Here is a 22,054-nt window from a genome sequence, read left to right on the forward strand (position 1 = left end):
AAATGGTGAAATCATTGCGTAACTTGGGCACAGTTCTTCTCGCTGATCATCCCACATTCTGGAAAAGACAATATCCTCAATATAATTTCCCAGTTCATCATCATCAATTCCAATTTCCTGTTTCATTCAATCGTAACTTTAAAAGAACTCTAACAATGTCGCTAAACCCAGGTTTGTTTCACTTTTCTTTCTCTTCCTGTATCACTACACACTCAATTTCTTTCCAATTTTGGGTATTCAATTTTCTCATTTAATTTTGAATTTTTGATGTTTTTCGAGGAATTTGTAGTGGAAAGTAAGTAAATTTGTAATGACATACCCACAAAAGTTTCTGACAATTGTATGATTTGTTGCATAGATTGATTGAAATTGACAAATTTCCAAAATTTTGTTGTGGGTAAGAATGATGGTTAAGTTTAATTTGTTCAATCAATAGGAAAGTTTATGTTTTTTTGGATGAGAATTTTGAATTTAACATAGTAATTATTCTGCTAAATAATTGTAGCTGAGAAAACCTGATATGTAAGTGGGATTTACTGTGACTGATTTTAACTCAGATGGTATCATATTCTTACAGTAAACCAGTTACAGAAAATAACTGTACTCAATGATCGTAGCGAACAGCTTGTCGGGCTGTTACATGATACAGGGTCCAAAGATGTTGTGATAGTCTGCCATGGGTTTGCAGGTGGTAAGGTTAGTAGCAAATTCATAAGCTACTTTATCTAGTAGCAGTTTAATTTAGATGGTTATGATAGAATTATAGAAATGTTAATGTTCTTTCGTTTATTTGAGTCCGCGTTGGTGTTGAATTGGCTTTTGGTTGTACTTGTGTTCAGGAGCATAAACTCGTGGTAGACTTATGTGTTGCATTTGAGAAGGAAGGGATAAGTGCCTATCGGTTTGATTTTTCTGGAAATGGGTATGTGGTGATTGATAGCCTTGTAAGGTTCATGATAATTGAAAGAAATCTCCTTGGTTTGTAGAAAATCTTTAAGTTTCCACTTCAACTTGTTTGCATCATTGCGTGAGATTTTAGGATTTAGAACTTAGTATTAGTGTGTTTAAATTGCTTGTCAAGAACAATAATTCTGCAACAGTCCATATTGTGGACTTACAAGTAGTTACAGCCAAGTGGGAAGGATGCAGTTGGAAATCTTCTGGAGCCATTTGCTGAAGCCTTGAGCTACCTGCGGTGGACATCATTGAATTTTTTTGCTTCGAATAAAGTTTCTTAAATGAAGAAGTGACTGATGGCTGCTGATTGGAGGAAGCCAGGAAGGTTTTTTGAATTACAATTAGAGAATTTGGATTTTTTAGATTAGGGAGCAGAGAGTGTTCAGTTATTAAGGTTTGCTAGGAAAATGGCTTACCTTCCAGTCTTGAATTTTGTGGTATTTGTTTCATTTTTAGTTTATGTAACAGTGTCATTCTATATTTCCCAAATTTACTACTGCCCTGGTTAATTGTAGTTGGTCTAATGTCTAATTTAGGACATGCATTGTGGTGTTGTTAGGTGAGTTATGGTGTTATGGAAGTGTTTTTGGGGCGACATCGGTGGTAGATTAGGTTTTAAGGTTGTTAGTAGTCTGGATGTGGATACTAATGACCATTACTTTTTGAGTGTTTGGAAGAGGTTACTTTTTGTTGGCAGATTATGGTCTTATTGATTTTTTGAAGTGTTTGGAAGAAGTTACTTTCTCTGAGCTTTTAATGGCTAATGAATAGGAGCTTCCCCCTATTTTGAGAACTTCCAAATCTGTTCTTTATGATTATATTCTCTAGCTTTTGGCACATAATTGACAGGTTGAAGTTTTTTGTCTTTTATGTACTTCTACCTTTGACACCTTTTTATTTTTTTAATGCAATATTCAATCTTGCTTGCTTGTGTTATGCAGAGAAAGTGATGGTACATGGGCTTATGGTAACTACATGAAAGAGGCAGAAGATATATGTGCTGTTGTCAAGCATCTTAATGGGATAAATCGTGTTGTGAGTGCAATTGTAGGCCATAGTAAAGGTTAGTTCCTATATTTAAGTACATAAATTTCCTAAACGAAGATCAAATTCAGATTTTTCTATGATAAAAGTAGATTTTCATGGCACATCCAATTATAATATCAGATACTTTTGTGAAAATTTTCTAACTGAGTTGCAATAAGCTAATAAAAATTTTCTAACTGAGTTGCAATAAGCTAATAACCGTGATTTTCCTTTTTGCAACAAAATTTTCAGTGATTGTTATTGTCTAATAGTTCTTCCTCTTCATCGTTCTATTGTTAACCATGCTGTGGGATCTGTAAAGACAAAATCTCATAGGTCCACAGAGGCACAAACTGAGAAAATAATAGCCATTCTAACATTTAAGATCGTATATATGGGTGAACCCCCATCCTCTGAATAACATTAGGATGATGTATATGAACTTTGAAAGATCTCCTGTTCAAGCATAAATATTATCTGGATTGATTGAAAAATCAAGGGAAATATACTGATCCATTAATGCTTTCTATAGCTTCTGTATAGATGAAAGTTTGCTGGAAGCAGGAGGTGATGTTGTCTTACTGTATGCTTCAAAGTATCATGATATCCACACGGTTGTCAATCTTTCTGGACGTTATGACTTGAAGAAAGGCATAGCAGAACGTTTGGGTGAAGATTTCATGGAAAGAATCAAGAAGAACGGATATATTGATGTCAAGTGTAAAAAAACAGGTATAGATCCATTGATCAATTCATTGTTTCAGGTATGTGAATTTTTACTCGATAACATTTCATTTGAAAAGTTGTGCTAAAATTTGAGTTTGCTCCAGACAATCATTTCTGTTTATATTTCCGTTTTCCCCTTGATACTTGTGTCACTGACTCCTTAATATCTGTTACAATCATCTGAATTTGGTAGATATTGGTTTGTTTATATATTGTAACCTTAGTGTTATTTATGTCTTCTTTAACCAATACTCAAGAAATTTGACATGGCTGAGAGACTTTCATGCTTGGGAATGTGTATGTGATAGGCTAGATCACATATTTATTCAAAAGTAAACCTAACCCTTAAACGACATTACTCTATATTTTTAGAGTTTGTTAAATGACGCCCGTGAATAACTTACTAACGCCAGCATCTATGGAGGAAATTACCCTTTTTCCCCTCTTATAAACCAACTCCATCCCATACACTTTCATTTTCACTCACCAAAGTTAGCACCATGTGCACAGCCACCACCACTAGTCCCCACATGCAACTCACTGGAAGCCACTACCAGTAACACCTATGTGTTGTCGTCCTCCCCACCACCACCTCCGGGCTCCGGCCAACGTACCACCCTTATATTGGAGGCACAATAACTGGCAACCGTATTCTAAAATGAATGAACCATATTCTAAATGGATGAACCATATTCTAAAATGGATGAACCATGTTCTAAAATGGATTAAAGAAATTGCAGTCAATGACTAATTTTCTTTGCTGATTTTTCTTTTTCCTGATAATTGTTGGAATTCAAGTATGGATTTTGAAGTTGATATTGAATTTTGATTATGAAATAACATTTCATACAAAATCTGAAATAATATTCATCTAACAAATAATGTCTGAATCATTGACAAATAAGTTTACTTTTGGATTTTATTATTAATCAATTATTATAATATTCCCCTTCCATCCCATTATACAATGTCTATTTTGTTTTGCACGGAGTTCAAGACATACTTTTGACCATCAATATCTTAAATTACGTATTAGCAAAAATATAAAATTTTGATATTACAAAACTACAGAATGAGACTTATCTATCGATATCTCACATGACCAGGGGCGGAGCCAAGGGTTGGTGGAGGCCCTACCCCCGTGGCCCAACAAACAATATCTTTTATATTCATATTTGCCCCCAAAGTTATTGATAAGTAGAAAATATGTTTACAAAGTTGTTACTTGTAAGTCAGGGCTCAACGAGTAGTAGTTTGATATGACTACAAAGTACAAACTACCACACAGGTCTCCGGTTCGATAACTATAGATGTTGATTAATATAGAGTATTGGTGACATATTTTCATGTTGTTTGATTAATTTGCTTAGGATAAGGTGTTGCAAATTAATTAAGCAAATTATTAGAGCAACAGATTTAGAGAAGTGGTCCTTCCCGGTAGGGTGAGCCACCGCTTGGTAGGGCACGAGGACAAAGATAGAAATTTGTTGTACCATCGCCCGGCAGATCCATTAGTCACCTCAACGAAAGATTCAAACAACAAACGACCCTTGCAAACATGCCTTGATACTCCTGAATCAATGTTCCAAGAAGTATCACCCTGTACACATAGGATTTCAGAACTCACACACAAATAACTCATCAAAGAATTAAATGAAATTTGTGCACAAGTATTACCTTGCTTGTGTTGGGATTGGCTTGACCCTCCTTTCCCACATTAAGCCTTTTTGTTGCTCGTCTTTTTCATCAAAATGGTACAATCCTTTTTAAAATGACAAGCCCAACAAGGTTGTGATTTTTAACCGTCACTTTCCACTTTAAGCTTTCAGCCTTTGTTTTTGTTTGAATCATTCCACTCTTCCTCTCATTAGACTTAGCATCCTCCTCCATATTAACCGTGGTTGTACTAGGATTAACATCCTTTTGTCCCTCTTGCACTCGGATTTCCTCCTCAATCCGAATATGAGAAGCCAAGCCCTCGAGATTAATATCATCTTTTTTATTCTTTAAAACATTTCTAAAATCTTTCAAGATGATGGTAGCTTATCAATTATAGAAAAAACAATGAAGGTCTCATCAAGATTAATATTGTGTTATCTAAAACTCCATAAATTCTTTGGATTTCATGAAATTATTCCAAAACTAGCCTACTATCAATCATCTTAAAATTATTGAAATTACTAACAAGAAATTTCTTTCTAGATGCATCCTCCACCATATATATAAACTATAATTCATCCCAAAGCAATTTAGCGGATTCATGAAATTGATAAATATCAAATAATTCATTAGATATATCGTTAACGATGTGACCACGACATATATAGTCATCATTCTCCAACTTGTTTCTCTTTCTAGTGGCATCCAACGTCTCGTTTTCCTCCTCCGAAGGCTTCGGGGATGTGAGAACATAAGCCACATCGAGCGATGTCAACAGAAAATGCATATTCTTTTGCCACCTTCGGAAATCCACATCCTCAAACTTGTCCAATTTTTGGAAATTAGTCATCATTTCCTTCACATTTGTAATCAAATGTGAAGGAAATGATGACTAAGTTCCAGAAAGGCAGAAATTGGACAAGTTCGAGGGTGTGGATTATTGAAGGTGGCAAAAGGATGCTTTTTTGTTGACATCACTCGGTGTGGCATATGTTCTCACATCCCCGAAGCCTTCGGAGGAGGAAAACAAAACGTTGCAAGCCACTAGAAAGAGAAACAAGTGGGAGAATGATGACTACATATGCCGTGGTCAAATCCTTAACGGTATGTCTAATGAATTGTTTGATGTTTATCAATTTCATGAATCCACTAAATTGCTTTGGGATGAATTAGAGTCTATGTATATGGCCAATGATACATCTAGCAAGCACTTTCTTGTTAGTAAGTTCAATAATTTTAAGATGATTGATAGTAGGCCGGTTATGGAATAATTTCATGAAATCCAAAGAATTTTAGGGAGATTTAGGCAACACAATATTAATCTTGATGAGACCTTCATTGTTTCTTCTATATTTGATAAGCTGCCGTCATCTTGGAAAGATTTTAGAAATGTTTTAAAGCATAAGAAAGATGATATCTCGAGGGCTTGGCTTCTCACATTCGGATTGAGGAGTAAATCCGAGTGCAAGAAGGACCAAAGGATGCTAATCTTAGTTCAACCATGGTTAATGTGATGTAAGATGCTAAGTCTAATCAGAGGAAGAGAGGAAATGATTCAAACAAAAGCAAAGGCAAAAAGCCTAAAGTGGAAAACGATGATAAAAAATCACGAGCTTGTTAGGTTTGTGGAAAACCCGATCATTTTAAAAAGGATTGTACCATTTGGAAGAAAAAGATGAGCAACAAGAAAGCTGATAGGCTAAAGTCGTATCACCTAATCAAAAGTATTACCTAAGTCCTCTAACTAATGTAGATAGGGAAGTAGGGTCGAATCCATAGGGAAACAAGTCTTTCTATTCCTAATTAATTATTATAATCTAAATTATCGAGTAACCAAAAATATTGTTATTAAAAGGAATTATACTACGGAGATTAAAATTAGGGAGAAATCAATAATAAAAGGCCTAGGGTCACAGGTTCACCAATAATTAACATTCTGGGATAAAACATAACAATCAACAATTAACATTGCACAGATAATATGATTAACAGGCTCTCGCAATTTATGAATCAACATAGATCTAACAGCCTCTCGCAATTTATTAGATCTAAGTTTCTATTGAAAATAGCCTTTAATATCAAATTAACATCTGCTCGATTCATCAATTCAATATTGCTATACTTTTACAATCAATCACATTTGCCCGATTCATAATCTAATTGTAAAGCGTTAAAAAAATTCAATGAGAAATTATCATGCAATATCAACAATAACAAATTATCCCTTCATATAAATTATGGATTCCCCAAAACCCTAGAATTAAACTACTCACGCATATTAAAATCTAAACTAAACAAAGCAATAAAAGAAGACATGATTAAGATTAAAGCAAGAAAATAAACAATAAAGATAGAAGTAGGAGTACTGAAAGAAGGAAAATTGGAATTGCACTAAAAAGGTAAGATCTTGAGGAGAGTAAAAACCAACTAAAAAGCTCTCTGGAGTTTGAGTACGAGAGAAATAATAATGAGAAAAAACGTAGTTAAGAGAGATTACCAAAATGTATTAAAACTAAGCTCCACAAATTAGCCAAATCGAGCTTCCTAAACAGACTGCAAACACACGCGCCCGATTGGGCGAAGGGCCGCCCGATCGGGCCCGCTTTTTTTCATGGATGCTTGTTTTTGGGCAGCCGCCCGATCGAGCCTATGGCCACCCGATCGGGCCCGGGTTGCTTTGACCATGACTTGATCTTCTCTTCAACATTTACTTGGGCTCCAAACTCAAGGCCCAACACTTCTCTTTTGGTCCATTGCTCGGACAAATTTCACAAACCGAGCCCTTAATCATCGATACGATCGGTCTTGGGCTACGATCAACGGTCATGATGTGCTTCAAGCTCCAATATCTCGTAGTAGCCGGAAAATCATAGAAAATATCGGTAAATCCGGGAAAATCCTACAAAACAAATGCCAACTCTACAAAACACTAGAAACTACATATTAGTACCAAAAATAGCTCCGAAGAGCTCAAATATGCATGTAAATGACTGTGGGACGGGGGATAAAATAACATATAAAACATGCATATCAAAAGCTCAAGGTGGGAAAGGCGAGTCTAGCCAACCCTGTGACAAGCAAGTAATACTTGTGCACAAATTTCATTTAATTCTTTAATGAGTTATTTGTTTGTGGTTACTGAAATCCTATATGTACAGGCAAGGGATAAGTAGAGTTAATGTTTAGCTCGGGCAAATCTCTTATTTCAAGGGATGTATTGTTCCCTCCCGAACTTAAGAGGAATCTTGTATCCAGTGCTATCTTGAATCATTTAGGTTTTAGAATGGTGTTTGAGTCGGATAAATTTATATTGTCTAAAGGTGGTTTATTTGTAGGATTTGGTTACTTATGTGATGGTATGTTTAAGCTTAGTATTTCTAATACTTTGAAAGACAAATTGTATTTTGTTAACGATTGATCTTCTATATGGCATGTAAGACTTGGACATGTTAATCATAAAAGGTTTTGCAATGAGTCTAGATTAATACTCCAAATAGGGGAGGATTGTTGAATAATTTAGAGTATTGGTGACATATTTTCATGGTGTTTGATTAACTTGCTTAGAATAAGGTGTTGCAAATTAAATAAGCAAAGAATAAGAGCAAAGGATATTTTGATTTAGAGAAGTAGTCCTCCGCCTGGTAAGGCGCGAGGACAAAGATAAAAATTCCGGGCGAGCCACCACCCGGTTGGGGCGAGCCTCTGCCCGATAGGGCTGTATCACGTTCGGTACAAATTCGCTATACTATCGCCTGGTAGGGCTAGCCTCCGCCCGGTCGAGGGCACTTCTGACGTAATTGTTTTAATTATATATATATGATGAAATCATGAGTTTAAGAAATCAGTTGGTTGTTCTTCTTGGAAACCATTTTGCAAGTTAATGTTCATCATCCCAAAATCACAAACACTTAATTAAATTGTATTGCAATCATCCTACTTGTGATTGTAATTGACCTTCGTTGTATCTTAGCGACTTCCGTGATACCCGGTTGTAGTATAGGGTTGGAATTATACTTTTGGGAATGTTATTTCGTTCACCCCTCGAAGTTTATTTTCTGATTTTTGATTTCCATTTCTATTTTGTGACCCTTGTAAACACAAAATCCCCAATAGATAGCATGTTTTCGTAATTTTGTCCTTTCTTTTTCTTTTTTGTTAATTAACTTCACCTATGATATTATTATTACTATCTAGTATTTCCTTTTATTTATTATCACAACGTTTTATTTTTCTTTTTGTTAACTTCACCTATGAATCTATAATATTATCTAGTATTTCCTTTTTTTATTTATTGTCACAACGTTTTTACATAATCGGATTGTACAAATTTATCAATTAATAGCTTTATCGCTTAAGATTAATAAAAAAAATGAATTACGAAGTATTTAATTTTATATGTTGCATTTAATCATATAACCTATTATTTAATGACATTTGTTTTCTGTACACTAGTTAGTAAAATAATATATAGTCAAAACTAATGTATGATAGTACGTACAAAAGAAAAAGTTTGCATTAAAAAAAAAAGTAGGTGATATTAGTTTTGGCCCCCTCTGGCTTCGCCCCCTATACTTGATGTCTTGACTACATATAATTCTATATACTTTGTATATGGGAAATTTTAGTTAAAAATATTTTAAGTTTGACAAAGAAAATGGAAATAGGCACTATATTGTGGGACAAAAGGAGTTAATCTTAGAATATTTACAATTCGTAAGATGTATTTAGGCCAACCAAGACTTGGCCTAGTGGTAAGGGTTTGGCCTCATGACTTCAAGGTCATGAGTTCAAATCCCACTAGGGGCTTTTTTGTGGGTGGGGATTCCATTTCTTAGGTGCTAAAGTATGGAGAGGTTTTTTGAATGTACAGCATGATCCTGCTTTTTCTCTATCTTCTTTTCTTGCTGAAAATGAAGGTCTCTCCATATTACGGGAAAAAAATTCAATTATAAATTGTCTAATTGAAGTCCTTGATAAATTCAAATATAAACTGTCTAATTGAAGTCTTTGATGAATATTACCCCAACAATGTTTTGGCATCTTTCAGGAAAAGTTTTATATCGTGTGACGGAGGAAAATTTGATGGATCGCTTGAATACGGATATGCATGAAGCATCCCTTAGGATTAATGAAGATTGCAGGTTTGGGATAACATATCCTTTTTCTTAAAACAAATTAGGTCATTGTAATTGTTGTTGATGCTTTACTTTTGCCACACTGTTGTACAAAACCACTTGAATTTGATGGATCGCTTCAGTACACTGTTGTTTTGATGTGCTCTCTTTACTTTCATGATGAATCCAAGTTTTGTACATCAATTTTCTGAAAGTTGTACAAAACCACTTGAATGATCTTTGAGAAAATTTTCAATTCAACATTTAGATCCCTTATGAAGGTTTTATGTATAGAAACTAATAAAAATAGTTCTTAAAATACACAATCGACTGTTAATTATTCAAATGATTGCTATGTGTAGTTCTTAAAATACACAATCGACTGTTAATTATTCAAATAATTGCTATGTGTCTTTGTTGCATTTACTGTTCTCATCCTGATTTCAATTGTTGGGATTAAGGCTTGGTGTGTTGGTACAACTGTTAATTATGATACTTGTGATATTTGCAATACAATATACTCTGTCCATCTACAGCAAAATTGGAAGCCTTTATAGGTTTACATTGAGTGTCTACTATGTCAAGTCATGTATTGTAGTGCTGTTTGTTTATGCAACGAAGTTGTATGCTAGTGAGTTTCCTTTTTGGATCAAAAGTTTAACAAAAATCACCTTGTCTACGATTGGACGGATAAGGCTGAGAGCCACTTTGCAATTGCATGGGTATGGAGCTATGGATGTCTACCTTTGAGCCTCTTAAATCTCAAACTCCCTACTTGCCTTGGTGGGAGCTTGTTTTAGGCTTTTTAGCAGTGTTATTGGCAACATATGTTATCATGGTAACTCAGTACAATGCCATCTGGAGATTGCAAAACCTGAATTTATTTGAATAGTATAGATGGGGCAACTAATTCAATGGAACTCAACATATGGAATTATAGAGGTAAAAGTGACTGGTGGTTGGTTAGTGTCTATTAATCTTCATTGAAGTGGAGATTGGAGTGCTATAAAGAAAGTTATTCAAAGCTTAAGATGCAATTTGAGTAACTTGGACTTATAAATTTACGAGGAGGAAATCATAATTTCAGCCTCCCCTTTTCATCTCTCATGTTAGTCTCCTTTGGGTGTTGGGGTGCTATATCCAATAGAGATTTTATTTGTCAATTATTTATCTTTTAAACGGGAAGTGAACTAAATACTAATAGTAGAAATGAGTGCTTCCTTCTAGACTGCGTAGTGGGCTAGACTTGTATATAATTCTGCACTTGAAATGTTTTACTTGTAATAAACTCTTGCAATTCGGACTATACCTGCTTGTCATCTGTTGAGCTGACAATGACTAAATAAAGCAGTATGATCTTAATGTGCTTAGGATCACCAGTGCATCAGCTGTGGAGTGCATACTGTATTTCTGTAGCAATTTTAATTGATTATACATTGGCACATGTATAACTCAAACTACCTGCATGCCGTGCATTGCTTGAGTGATGTGTCTTACATGTGATTAAAAACATCTGCCTGCTATCTGGATGATTGAATGAGATACTTTTCAGGGGCTGAAGGCTGATTTTGTATCAGACAGCATTATTATTATGGCGTCATTTGTGAATGTTGACAGAAGCATTTTCTAACTACCTCTATATCCAAAACTATAAGTAATGACCTGTAATTTAGCATTTGTATACTGCTGTCTTTTATGGTATCATTTCACAAACTAGATATGCTTATTGTCTTTTATTGTATCATTTCACAAATTAGACAATTTTTCGGAAGCGAGTACAGACTGTGTCCATAAATTTTATTGTACTGCAGAAAGGAACATTGCTCTAATTTTCCTAGTGATAATATGTTTATAGGGTGTTGACTGTTCATGGATCTGCGGATGAAATAATCCTCGTTGAGGATGCATACGAATTCTCGAAGATAATACCAAACCACAAATTACAAATCATAGAAGGAGCAAATCATTCTTTCACTGATCACCAACATGAACTACACCAAGTTGTCATCGACTTCATTAAGTCATCCATGCAGCAAGACAAAGAAAGTGCTGGCTAGGTATGATGTGCTTATTGCTACTACCTCTAGAATACCTTGCAATATTTCGTATGTTGGGAATTGAGCTCTTCAATTGCTTATTTAGTTTTCACGTCTTTGACAGGTACACATTAGCAGATCATTTGTTATGAAAGATTTCCTTGATCAGGGCATCCTAGTTTAAGACCTCGCTTCAGAGCTCTAGTCCTTCATACGTAGTATATATGTAATCCATGGGCAAAACCTAAGTCATGTTACTTATACAATGGTGTATATAAGACAATTGTAGAATTGTTTAAATTGGATCTGATAGTATGATTTTGCTGTCACAATCTGTGGTAGCTCATCAGTCTAGAAAGTAGAAACTTTGAGAAGTGACATTGTATATGATAAATGCTCCTCAGACTTCTTTAACCCTTTGTTTCTGTATATATTTAGTAGCCTACATTATAGCTTCAAAGTTGTCATCGACGGAGGGAGTATCCTTGCTTGTGATTGTAAAGCCTACATCGTAGCCCTTTTAAGACAAAATTATAAAAATTTCCAAACTTATTTAAGCTCATTTTTTGAAGTCATTATGTCTGGAAAAACTTATTTCATTTGAAATTGTTTCATTTTTGTACTATGTTTTTTTTTTTTTTTAAAAAAGGTTTTGCGTAGAACGGACTTATGTGAGTCCGGTTTATAATCCACAGATTCATCCTCACCCACTGCCACTGCCTAGTCCCTTATCGGTGGCCGACGACCCTCCCCCTCCCATCCCGGTGCCGGTGACCCTCCCCCACCTATTGTTGCCTAGGCACTAAATATGTATACAAGCATTACGGGAAAAGCAAGAAGAAACGACAGGGAGTTTGTCAGTGTCTCGAGTCTGTACTGCCTCTTATAGGACAGATTGATTCACTCATCTCTGCTCTTCCTCAAAAGTGTGGGTTGAAACTCAAACTTACTCCCATCAGTCCAAACTTTAACTGTTCCCAGTAAGATTATATCTTCTGTCCTTCTATTCTTCCTCTGTTTTTAATCTCTTTTGGAAACACAAGAAAGTTTATCTTTTGGAAACTCGCCATGGCTGAATATTCAGTACACAACAGCGTATATTTCAGAATATTATCAAACAAAAGAAATCTAATACCCGACTAATATCACCTATTATCAAAGAAAAAGAATCTAATACCTGACCAATATAATCTATTATCAAATAAAATAAATCTAATACTAGACCATATTAATATATTATCAAACAAAAGAAATCTAATACCTGACCAATATAACCTATTATCAAACAAAAGAAATCTAATATCTGACCATTGTTATCTAATTTCTAACACTTATAATCTAATATTTGATATTTATAATCTAATATCTGACCATTATTATTAAATTTCTGACAATTAAATTATTATTATTATTATTATTATTATTTTTTTTTTCTGTTTGTATGATTGGACTCATGTGAGTCCGTTCTACACAATACTCTCTTTTTTTTTTTTTTTTTTTTTTTTTTTGGGTATTGCTATATGTATTTTTTGTAGTACATGCTTTCTAACTTAATTCAACTTATTTGAACTTGTCTTTTCTGAACTTAGTCAAAATAAGTTAAATAAGTTATGCATGAGCAAAACCGCATCATCATTCTTTCAAAAAAAAAAAAAAAAAAAAAAACGGCATCAACATGGATATTCATGGTCAAATACATAATAGCCCATAAACCCTCTTTAAAAAAAAATAAAAAAAAAAACCCCCTTCTTGTGAGTTTGTGACTGTGAGGCTACTCAGTGGTAGATGATAACGGATCTAAAGATAATCAGTAGTGCGTGGTTGGTGCACCCGAAAAGAACATTAGGTATATTTAAAAGAACATGGGCGAAAAAAGAACATTATAGACATTTATAAAGAATGTGGGCATAATATGTTCTTTGAGTTTGATTATTATGTTTTTTGATTTTGAGCTCTATATATATATATATATATATATATATATATTATATATATATATATATGAGGAAATTGAACTATATGTTCTTTACATTATACAATATGTTCTTTAATGTATGTACATAAAAAAAAAAATGTAAAATTCAACTACCTAAGTAACCATGAAAAAGATCATGTTCTTTAATATATTATCATGTTCTTTGTATAAAGACTTTATAGACCTAATCATACTTGGCCCGCCCCAATTTTAGACAGATTTTGGGCAGCCCAAAATTGGCTTGGGCCCGATCCAGCCCGAAATTTAAAATTTTTTGGATGGATTTGAGAATGTGTTTTTATGCATTTTTAGTTGATTTTTGTAACCCGCCCTAAAAATGGCCCGAAAAGCCCGCACGACCCCTCCATTTTGTACAATTTTTACACTACCCCCCTGTGTAGCTTGCTGTACCTGCACCCCCCTCCCCACGACGTCGTTTTGTACTTTTTTCATTTTTCATGTTTCCTTTTTTTTCTTTTTTCTTTTTTTGCCATTTTTGGTTAGTTTTTTTATTTTCCTTTTTTTGTTTAATATCTTTCTTTTTACCCAAGCTATGTTTATTTATCATTTTAAACTTTTATTTTCTCTCTCCTCTATTGATTTTGTTCTTATTTTTTCTCTCTCTTCAATTTGATTTCATCCAATTTTTTCATTTTATTTTGATATTTGCGTTTTCTCCTGATGGACGATTCTTCCATTGTTGATTTTGATCGAGATTGCGAAGCTGTTCTTCCATCTGGTGTTTCATTAGTTGATTCATTTGTTCATCAATGTGAGCTATTATGATCCTATTTTTTTTTTTTACATTATTTTGTTTATGTTATGCTCTGTTTTTATAATTTCTGGATTTGTTTGTATTTTGATGTTCTGTATTTTGCTAATTGATTTATGTTTGCTGTAATTTTGATTTCATATAATCGAATTTTGTTGTTCTGCATGTTGATTGTGATTTTGATGCTTTGTATAATGAAAATGATTAGTTTATTTTGATGCTTTCTATTTCGCTAATTATTTTGATTTTGTATACCGATTTGATTTCTTCATGAAAATTGCAAAAATCGCAGCACATTTAGTGCATTTTGATTTGCTAGATCTTAATTTAAATTGTTTTTATGTTCTAATGTGTTTTAATTTGTTTTGTTTAATTGGTTAAACATTTTTAAGTTTTTTTGATCAAATTTAGTATGCTAAATAATCATTTTTATATTATTATATGTTTTATTGTTTGTTATTGACTTTCTTATATATATTTTTTATTATTGTTCATTTTCAATTGATAAATGATCATTTGTTTTTACATGATCATTTTTAATTACATTAGATTTTAAAATTTTTAATAGTTGATTATTTGTTTTTTTTTTGTTATTGTACATTTTATGCTTTGATGTTGATCATAATTTTACTTTACATATTTATGTAGTGGGAAAAAAGGATGGTGTTGTTTATCAAGAAGCAGATAAGTCTGAATTATTGCATAAATGATTCAAATCTGAAAACGGAGCTTATGAAATGTATAATGAGTACGTTTTTAGGAAGGGTTTTGGAGTCCGAATTGGGAAGAGTAAGTGGAGAAGAGATGGCTCCTTATTGAAGAAACGATTTGTTTGTTCTAATGAGGGTTATAAGGATGATAAGTGTAGGAATCGTAGGGCTTATGAGAAGCTTGATGTTCGAACTGGTTGTAATGCTTTTATACAGTTTTTTGTTGATCATGATGGTGTTTGGACATGTTCAAGACATGAAATGGTTCATAATCATGATATGATTCCTGTTGAAAAGAGGCATTTAATCAGGTCTCAAAGGAGTGTTAATGAAGAACAACTTCGATTTATTTCTACATTGAAAATGAGTGGAGTCAAAGTTTCTGATTCTTTAAGGGCTTTAAAAAAGGAGGTTGGTGGTTCTCCTAACCTTACTTTTACGGCTTCGGATGTGTATAATGCATTATCATGTGATAAAGCTGCCAAACTCGATGGATGTGATAGCAATCAGTTGATAAAGTATTTTGCAAAGAGACATGTAGATGAGGCAGATTTTTATTATGATTTTGAGCAAGATGAAAGTGGTGTCTTAGTTAGTTTTTTTTGGCGTGATGGAAGAATGCTCAGAGATTATCATTACTTTGGAGATTTATTGGTCTTTGATACAACATATAGAACTAATAAATATGGAATGATTTGTGCTCCCTTTGTAGGGATGAACCATCATGGTAACAATGTGATGTTTGGTATGGGTTTTATTCTTAATGAGCGCACTGATTCTTTTGATTGGTTATTTGATACATTTCTCTATTCAATGGGAAAGAAAAGTCCCATCACTATCATGACTGATCAAGCACAATCAATTGCAGCTGGTATAAGAAACATTTTCCCTTCAACTGTCCATCATCGATTATGTGTATGGCATCTTGAACAAAATTCGAAGAAGCATATTGTAGCGTTGAGAGCTTTGGCTGGTTTTACTGATTTGTTTGGCTATTTATTGAAATATTGTGAAACCCCTGCTGAGTTTGAGCATTTCTGGAAAAGGTAATATCATTATATTTTATACTTTCTGTCTATTTGATAATTCTGAAAATTTGATCATTTTATTATTTATATATGTACATTATGTGTTCACATTTGATCATTTGGCATAGTTTTATTATTTGGAATCTGTACATTTTTATGGTTATATAAGTGATCATATTTAAATTTACTGTTTAAAATGAACATTTATGTTAATATTAATGTTCATACAAGTACTTGCTGTATGTTCATTATTGAAATGATAAATGTTCATTTTTGCTTCACAGAATGTTGGTGAAATATAATTGTGCAAATGATGATTGGTTGTGTGATTTGTACAAAATAAAGGAGATGTGGTGTCCAGCTTATTCTAAGAAGTTTTGGTCTGGTGGTATTCTATCTTCTCAACGTAGTGAAACTACTAATAAGTCAGTTTCTCAAAGACTTAATAAGACACAAGGTCTATGTGACTTTTATCATGTTTTTCTTGATGTTGTTTCTGAGTGGAGAAGCAAAGAAGGTGGCAGAGATTTCAATAATTTGAGGGGAAATAGGCATTTAGCTTTTGCTAACATTGGGATCTTAGTTCATGCAAGATCTGTGTATACTATTCAAGCTTATGTGCTTTTTGAAGAGTAGTTCATCAAAGGTACTGCATATGATCATCGAGATTCTGGTTTGCGTTTTCCTGAATATTCGTATCATCTTTGGCATCCTGGGAAGGACATCATTAAACATGAAGTTGTTTTTAATAAAGAAACACATGCAATCTTTTGCACTTGCATGTTCTTTAGTGAAACTGGTTTGCTTTGCTCTCATTCTCTACGAGTATATCATTTGCATTGTGTGCGCAATATTCCACAAGAGTACATAATGAAACGCTGGACAAAAGCTGCTATGTGTAGTCATGGTATTGAAGAACCAACTTTGAGAACTAATGTTGTGTCTACTAGTGTGTGGAGGTCACAAACACTAAGGAAATTTGTAAAGTTGGTAACAAGTTGTCAAAATTCATTGAATGCAAGGGCTGAGGTTGATTATTGTTTTAACCTTTTAAAGGAAAAGGTTGAGAGTGTTTTTGGTGCTATAGATTTTAGTGAGCCTATTGAAGGTATTGAAATTATTGATCATGAAATCAAGAATCCTCCAAAATCAAGGCCTGCTGGAGAGAGGAATTTTAGGCCAAAGAGTGCCTTAGAGAAGGCATGCAACAAAGCAAAGGGTAATTGGAGGAAGAGAAAGGCAATATATACTCCATATATAAGAGCTAAAGGTCAAGCTGTTGTACAGGTAATTATGATCATTTATCTTTTCATATATGTTCATTTAATTCATTACATAAAGTTATATCTTCAGGAGTGAACATTTATATATTTATATTTGATTATTTATTTGAAACATAAAATTATGTTTTTTTTACTAGGAATTTGATGAGAATGGATTTGTAGTTAGTTATGTCAATTCTATAAATGATCCTACTGACTTGATTGTGCTGTAAAACCCATTACATCAGGTTAATTTATTTATTTTCTTTATTTTATTTTTATTATATCATTATTTTATAAACAATTAATTTATAATAATAATTTTTAGGTTGTAGATATGCCTTCTAGCTCAAAGGATTCTGATCAGAGTGTTCTTAATGAGGTCGATCAGGTATCTAAAAAATGTTTAATAGTTGAATTTTGTACTTTCCATTTTATATGTACATTATTAACATTTTTGAATTTGTTATTTCAAAGGCTACTGGTGAATGCTCTCTTCAATCCAATATATCTGTTGATCCAGATATTTGTGCTATTGCTAATGTTATATCATTTTATTTGTTTATTGTATTTTTAGAAATTGAACATTTAATTGTCTGATAATGTTTAATTTTCTTGTGTAGGAAAAGGATTCACATATATCTATAAATGTCCATAAAAAGGTCCATTTTGGTTCTGTGAATGATAATGCTGCTTGTAGTGCTTCAAGAGTTCCAATACGTTCTACCGTTCTTCAATCTATTCAAAAGAATGTTCAAGCCAATGCTAGTGGACACATACCAAGTATGATAGATTTTTAGATTTTTTTGATACTAATGTAGCTAAGAGATTGGCTAATAGTGGTAAATAAGAGAGCTCATTAGTACTTCATACTTGTAGTATTTCATATATTGTTTTACACCATTATTGGTATTATAATGTGTTTCTTCAAAATGTTATTGTTAATACAATTCATTAATTTATAATATTATCAACACTTGCAATTTTTTAATATATATGCTGAACATATGATTATTTTATAATTTATATATGTACATTACTTGTTCACATTTGATCAATTAGCATAGTCTTATTATTTTGAATCTTTACATTTTATGGACATATAAATGATTATATTTTAATTTATGATCAAATATGAACATTTATGTTTATGTAAATGTTCATATAATTACTTGTTGTATGTTCATATTTGAAATGATAAAGGTTCATTTTTGAAATGATAAATGTTTATAGAAATATGACTATATTGCTATTTATAAATGAACATTTTATATGCAATATTGTTTGTACATAAAATTGATTAAAAAGAAATATCCAAATATAAACCTTTGTAAAATAATAACTAACAGTCTATATATGAAATATGACTATATTGCTAATTATAAATGAACATTTTATACTACTACTTTGCCAACTTTCTTGCTTTTCTTCTGTTAATCCTAGACTCGGTGTTTTCTTCAAAAAGCATCAGTTCAGTTGTGTATTGCATCCTCAGTTTCCTTATTTGGTCCAGCTGTGAATGAGAATGAATTATAAGTTAAGAATAATTCTATGTTATATAAATGAACATTATGTGTTAGATAATTGTACATTTGATATACTTACATTGTTTGCTTTCAGGTTATAAATCCATTGTTCATTAGGATCAGCAGTGAAAGTTTCCATATGCTTCATGATGTAGACTCCACAGTTTGTGTGGTCTGCATTGCTACGCCATTTCATTTTTTCCAATACAATTTTATAATTTTCAATAGAACTTGCATCTTCATACCCAATGTGTTTCATGTATGCAGCCAATCCTTTTAACTGTTTTGAACATTTATCAATCAATAAATGAATATTTATCAATCAGCAAATGAACATTTATATTAAACAATAGTCAAAATAGAATTCAACATTCATCAACCATAAAATGAACATTTAAATTTTATATAATAAACAATTAGTCAATTATCAAAATGTTATAAAATTTTAACTTACAATCATATTTGGTTGGTCGAGATACTTTTGAGGCACTGACACATGTTGTGGTAGCTTTCTATTGTCGATGATATGGATGGTATCTTACATATGATTGATGCACAATACGAAAAAATGATTGGCAGTTGCTACTGGAAAAAATATCTGAACAACAAATAAATTGTTAGTGAAAATTTAATTCATTACAATTGAACAAATTATAAAAAAAAATGTGTTTTTGTTACCTGTTTGTATCCTACAATGCTCTTTATTTTGTACAACTTCAACTCATTGTCTATTCTTTCTATGAACTCTTTAAACCTTTTTTCCATTGTTGAACCTTCCTTGCAGACTCTATTTGTGCACATAATTTGCTGCATTTTTATACATGTAAACATTAATTAATAAATCCTTTTGTTGATTAATAAATATCAAAAATAATTAATGTAAATTTACATGTGGCATTGTTGAGAAATATATCTTGTTTTTTGTGTTCTTATGATATAGGACTGTTGCCCATGAATCTACGACACAATTCATTACTTATACATCATCTCCAAGTGTTTTCATTTCTGCTCTATTTATGAGATTGAGTCCATCATGATATAAAAGTGCACTGTAAATGAACATTAAGCAATGTATAAATGAGTAATTTCCCAATAAACTAACAAAAAAATTAATGTATTATGAACAAATTACCTTTCATCTTCTCCTCTATAAGCAAAGTCACATACAAGTTGATTCATTGTTTTCTCATCCTTAAAAAGATCTTTGTATTTGACCATGTATGGAGATCTAAAAGCAAGAGGGAGAGTTTGGGATTGACGCTGTGGCCTCTTTGATGATCTGAACATATATTGGATTGAATATGATCATATATGTATATACAAATGAACATTTAATATAATTGGAAAATAAAGGATTGTAATTTATACCTCTCATCTATCTTCTTTTCTGGTTGTGTTTCATTTGACTTCTCGTTGATTTTTTTTTTTTTCATATTTTCTTCCCTGAACAAAAAGTAATTTATATATGAACATATTGGTTCCCACAAATGTTCATTTATTTATTGAGGGAGATATTTAATATATTTACCTTTTGTCAGTCTCTCTGAGGAAGATATATCTTTCTTCTTTTTCCTCATTGTCAAAATTTTCTTCTCTATCTCCACTGTTAGAATTTTCTTTTGTTTTCTGAAAAATCAAATCAAGTTAGTAACATAATGTTATGTTTATATTTTAACAACCAAATAATTAATAGAAATCATTTAAAATTAGTTTACACTACACAAAAACTAATTAATATTACAATAACATATTTAAATTCATAAATTACATAAACCTTAATTGTTCTTGATTAAATGAAACATTCTTCAGAGTTACATAAACCTTAATTGTTTTTTCGATTCAACAAAATAAACTACATTATTACTAATAATACATAGGGCATCACTAATTGCTGGGGGTTTTGTTTTTTAGCCCTGTTCCTGTTCACTTTCCTTGTCCTCCATAACTTCACTAATTGCAGGAGTTTTGTTTTCTGAAATGTCTTCTCCAATTTTTTCTTTAAGAGGCTCATTTTCAACTTCTACAGAAACAGAGGCTTGATTTTCAGTGCTATTTGGATTTGTCAACTCTGCAGTTTTTAATATGAACATTAACAAATATAAACATGAACATTATCAAATATAAATATGAACATTATATATAATAATTATGAACATATTATTTTCTTTTTAATTTACCTATAGGAGAAGATTTTCTAGTAGGGTTTTCAACTGCTATAGAAGCAGAGGCTTCAACTGCAATAACACCCATTGTTGTAGATGTTGGATGACTTGGATCTGATTTCATTTTTTACAAAAAAATTGTTAGTTAAACATATCATTAGATATATTAAGTATAATATTTAAACATTTTTATTTTGTTCTTACCAATTTGAGGAGATGGAGGAGTAAGTCCCAAACTTAATGCTTTGTTGATATTGTACTCCTCCTTTTTCTGTTTTCCTTTTTTGTTTTTTTCCATATCAGCTGCTTTAAAAAATTCCCTTTCAGCTTCTGCAATTGCATTCAAGAAATCTTCCGAGCCATAAATTTCTTCATCTTGGCTTAAGATTGATGGTTCTCTTGCCACTTTCCCCATAACCTCAACAACTTTTTTTACCAAGTCATTTTCGGGGAATATTTCCTTAGCTTTCATCAGGTTGCTTGATAGTTTTGACAAGGAACGACCAGTTTCAATCACCACATCAATGAAATCATTCATGAAAATCTATATTATAAAGAAATTATTAGATTTTAAACCATACATTACATATTAAATAAATGAACATTTATGTATTTCAAAGTGTTCATTTTACATACTTCAGGATTGATTTCAGCTTCTTAAACAACTCTAGGAAGTATCTTCCCTTTACCAAGTCCCAATTCAAATTCATTTTTTATTCTTTCAAGAACCATGTCTCGTTTCCAAACAGATTTAATTGGGATTGTTCTTGGAGGCTTTTTACCCAATCTCTGAACTCTATCAAAATAGAATAGCTACAAAAGAATTAAATGAACATTTATCAGATTAAATATGATCAATTATAAAACAGATTTGAACAATTATCAAACAACAAATGAATATTTTATATGATCAATTATCAACATATATTTGAACAATTATTAAAACAGATTTGAACTATTAAAAAATGAACATTATTATTCATACCATCAGAAATTGTAGAGGTCCTTTGTAGAATCCCTTGCTTGACCGTTTTCTCCAATCAACATGGTTCTTCATTAGTGAATCAAACATATATTGACACCAATTCAAGTTTTTAATTT

At 32.2% G+C, this 22,054-nt stretch overlaps 2 protein-coding genes across 3 annotated transcripts; both read left to right on the forward strand.

Annotated features, from left to right (window-relative positions):
* LOC145580052 (uncharacterized) lies at nucleotides 1-12,054 on the forward strand. Of its 2 annotated transcripts, XM_081637373.1 has the most exons (8): nucleotides 1-171; nucleotides 578-696; nucleotides 840-922; nucleotides 1,899-2,020; nucleotides 2,548-2,715; nucleotides 9,416-9,509; nucleotides 11,338-11,539; nucleotides 11,643-12,054. In XM_081637373.1, exons 1-7 carry the CDS (start codon nucleotides 3-5, stop codon nucleotides 11,537-11,539), a joined length of 957 nt encoding a protein of 318 aa, XP_081493499.1. In that variant the 5' UTR covers nucleotides 1-2; the 3' UTR covers nucleotides 11,643-12,054. The 2 variants fall into 2 exon arrangements, 1 of the variants encoding a protein (XP_081493499.1); XR_014099264.1 differs by lacking the exon at nucleotides 11,643-12,054 and having other exon boundaries at nucleotides 2,548-2,747; nucleotides 11,338-11,475.
* Nucleotides 12,055-15,002: 2,948 nt separating this feature from the next.
* On the forward strand, nucleotides 15,003-18,065 carry LOC145577773 (protein FAR1-RELATED SEQUENCE 5-like). The gene is made up of 7 exons (XM_081635223.1): nucleotides 15,003-16,021; nucleotides 16,288-16,591; nucleotides 16,640-17,290; nucleotides 17,424-17,489; nucleotides 17,594-17,656; nucleotides 17,743-17,808; nucleotides 17,889-18,065. Exons 1-7 carry the CDS (start codon nucleotides 15,003-15,005, stop codon nucleotides 18,063-18,065), a joined length of 2,346 nt encoding a protein of 781 aa, XP_081491349.1.
* The last annotated feature ends 3,989 nt before the right edge of the window (nucleotides 18,066-22,054 follow it).

This window comes from Chenopodium album, chromosome 14 (assembly GCF_948465745.1).
Source record: "Chenopodium album chromosome 14, dcCheAlbu1.1, whole genome shotgun sequence".
In the NCBI taxonomy this organism is placed as follows: Eukaryota; Viridiplantae; Streptophyta; class Magnoliopsida; order Caryophyllales; family Amaranthaceae; genus Chenopodium; species Chenopodium album.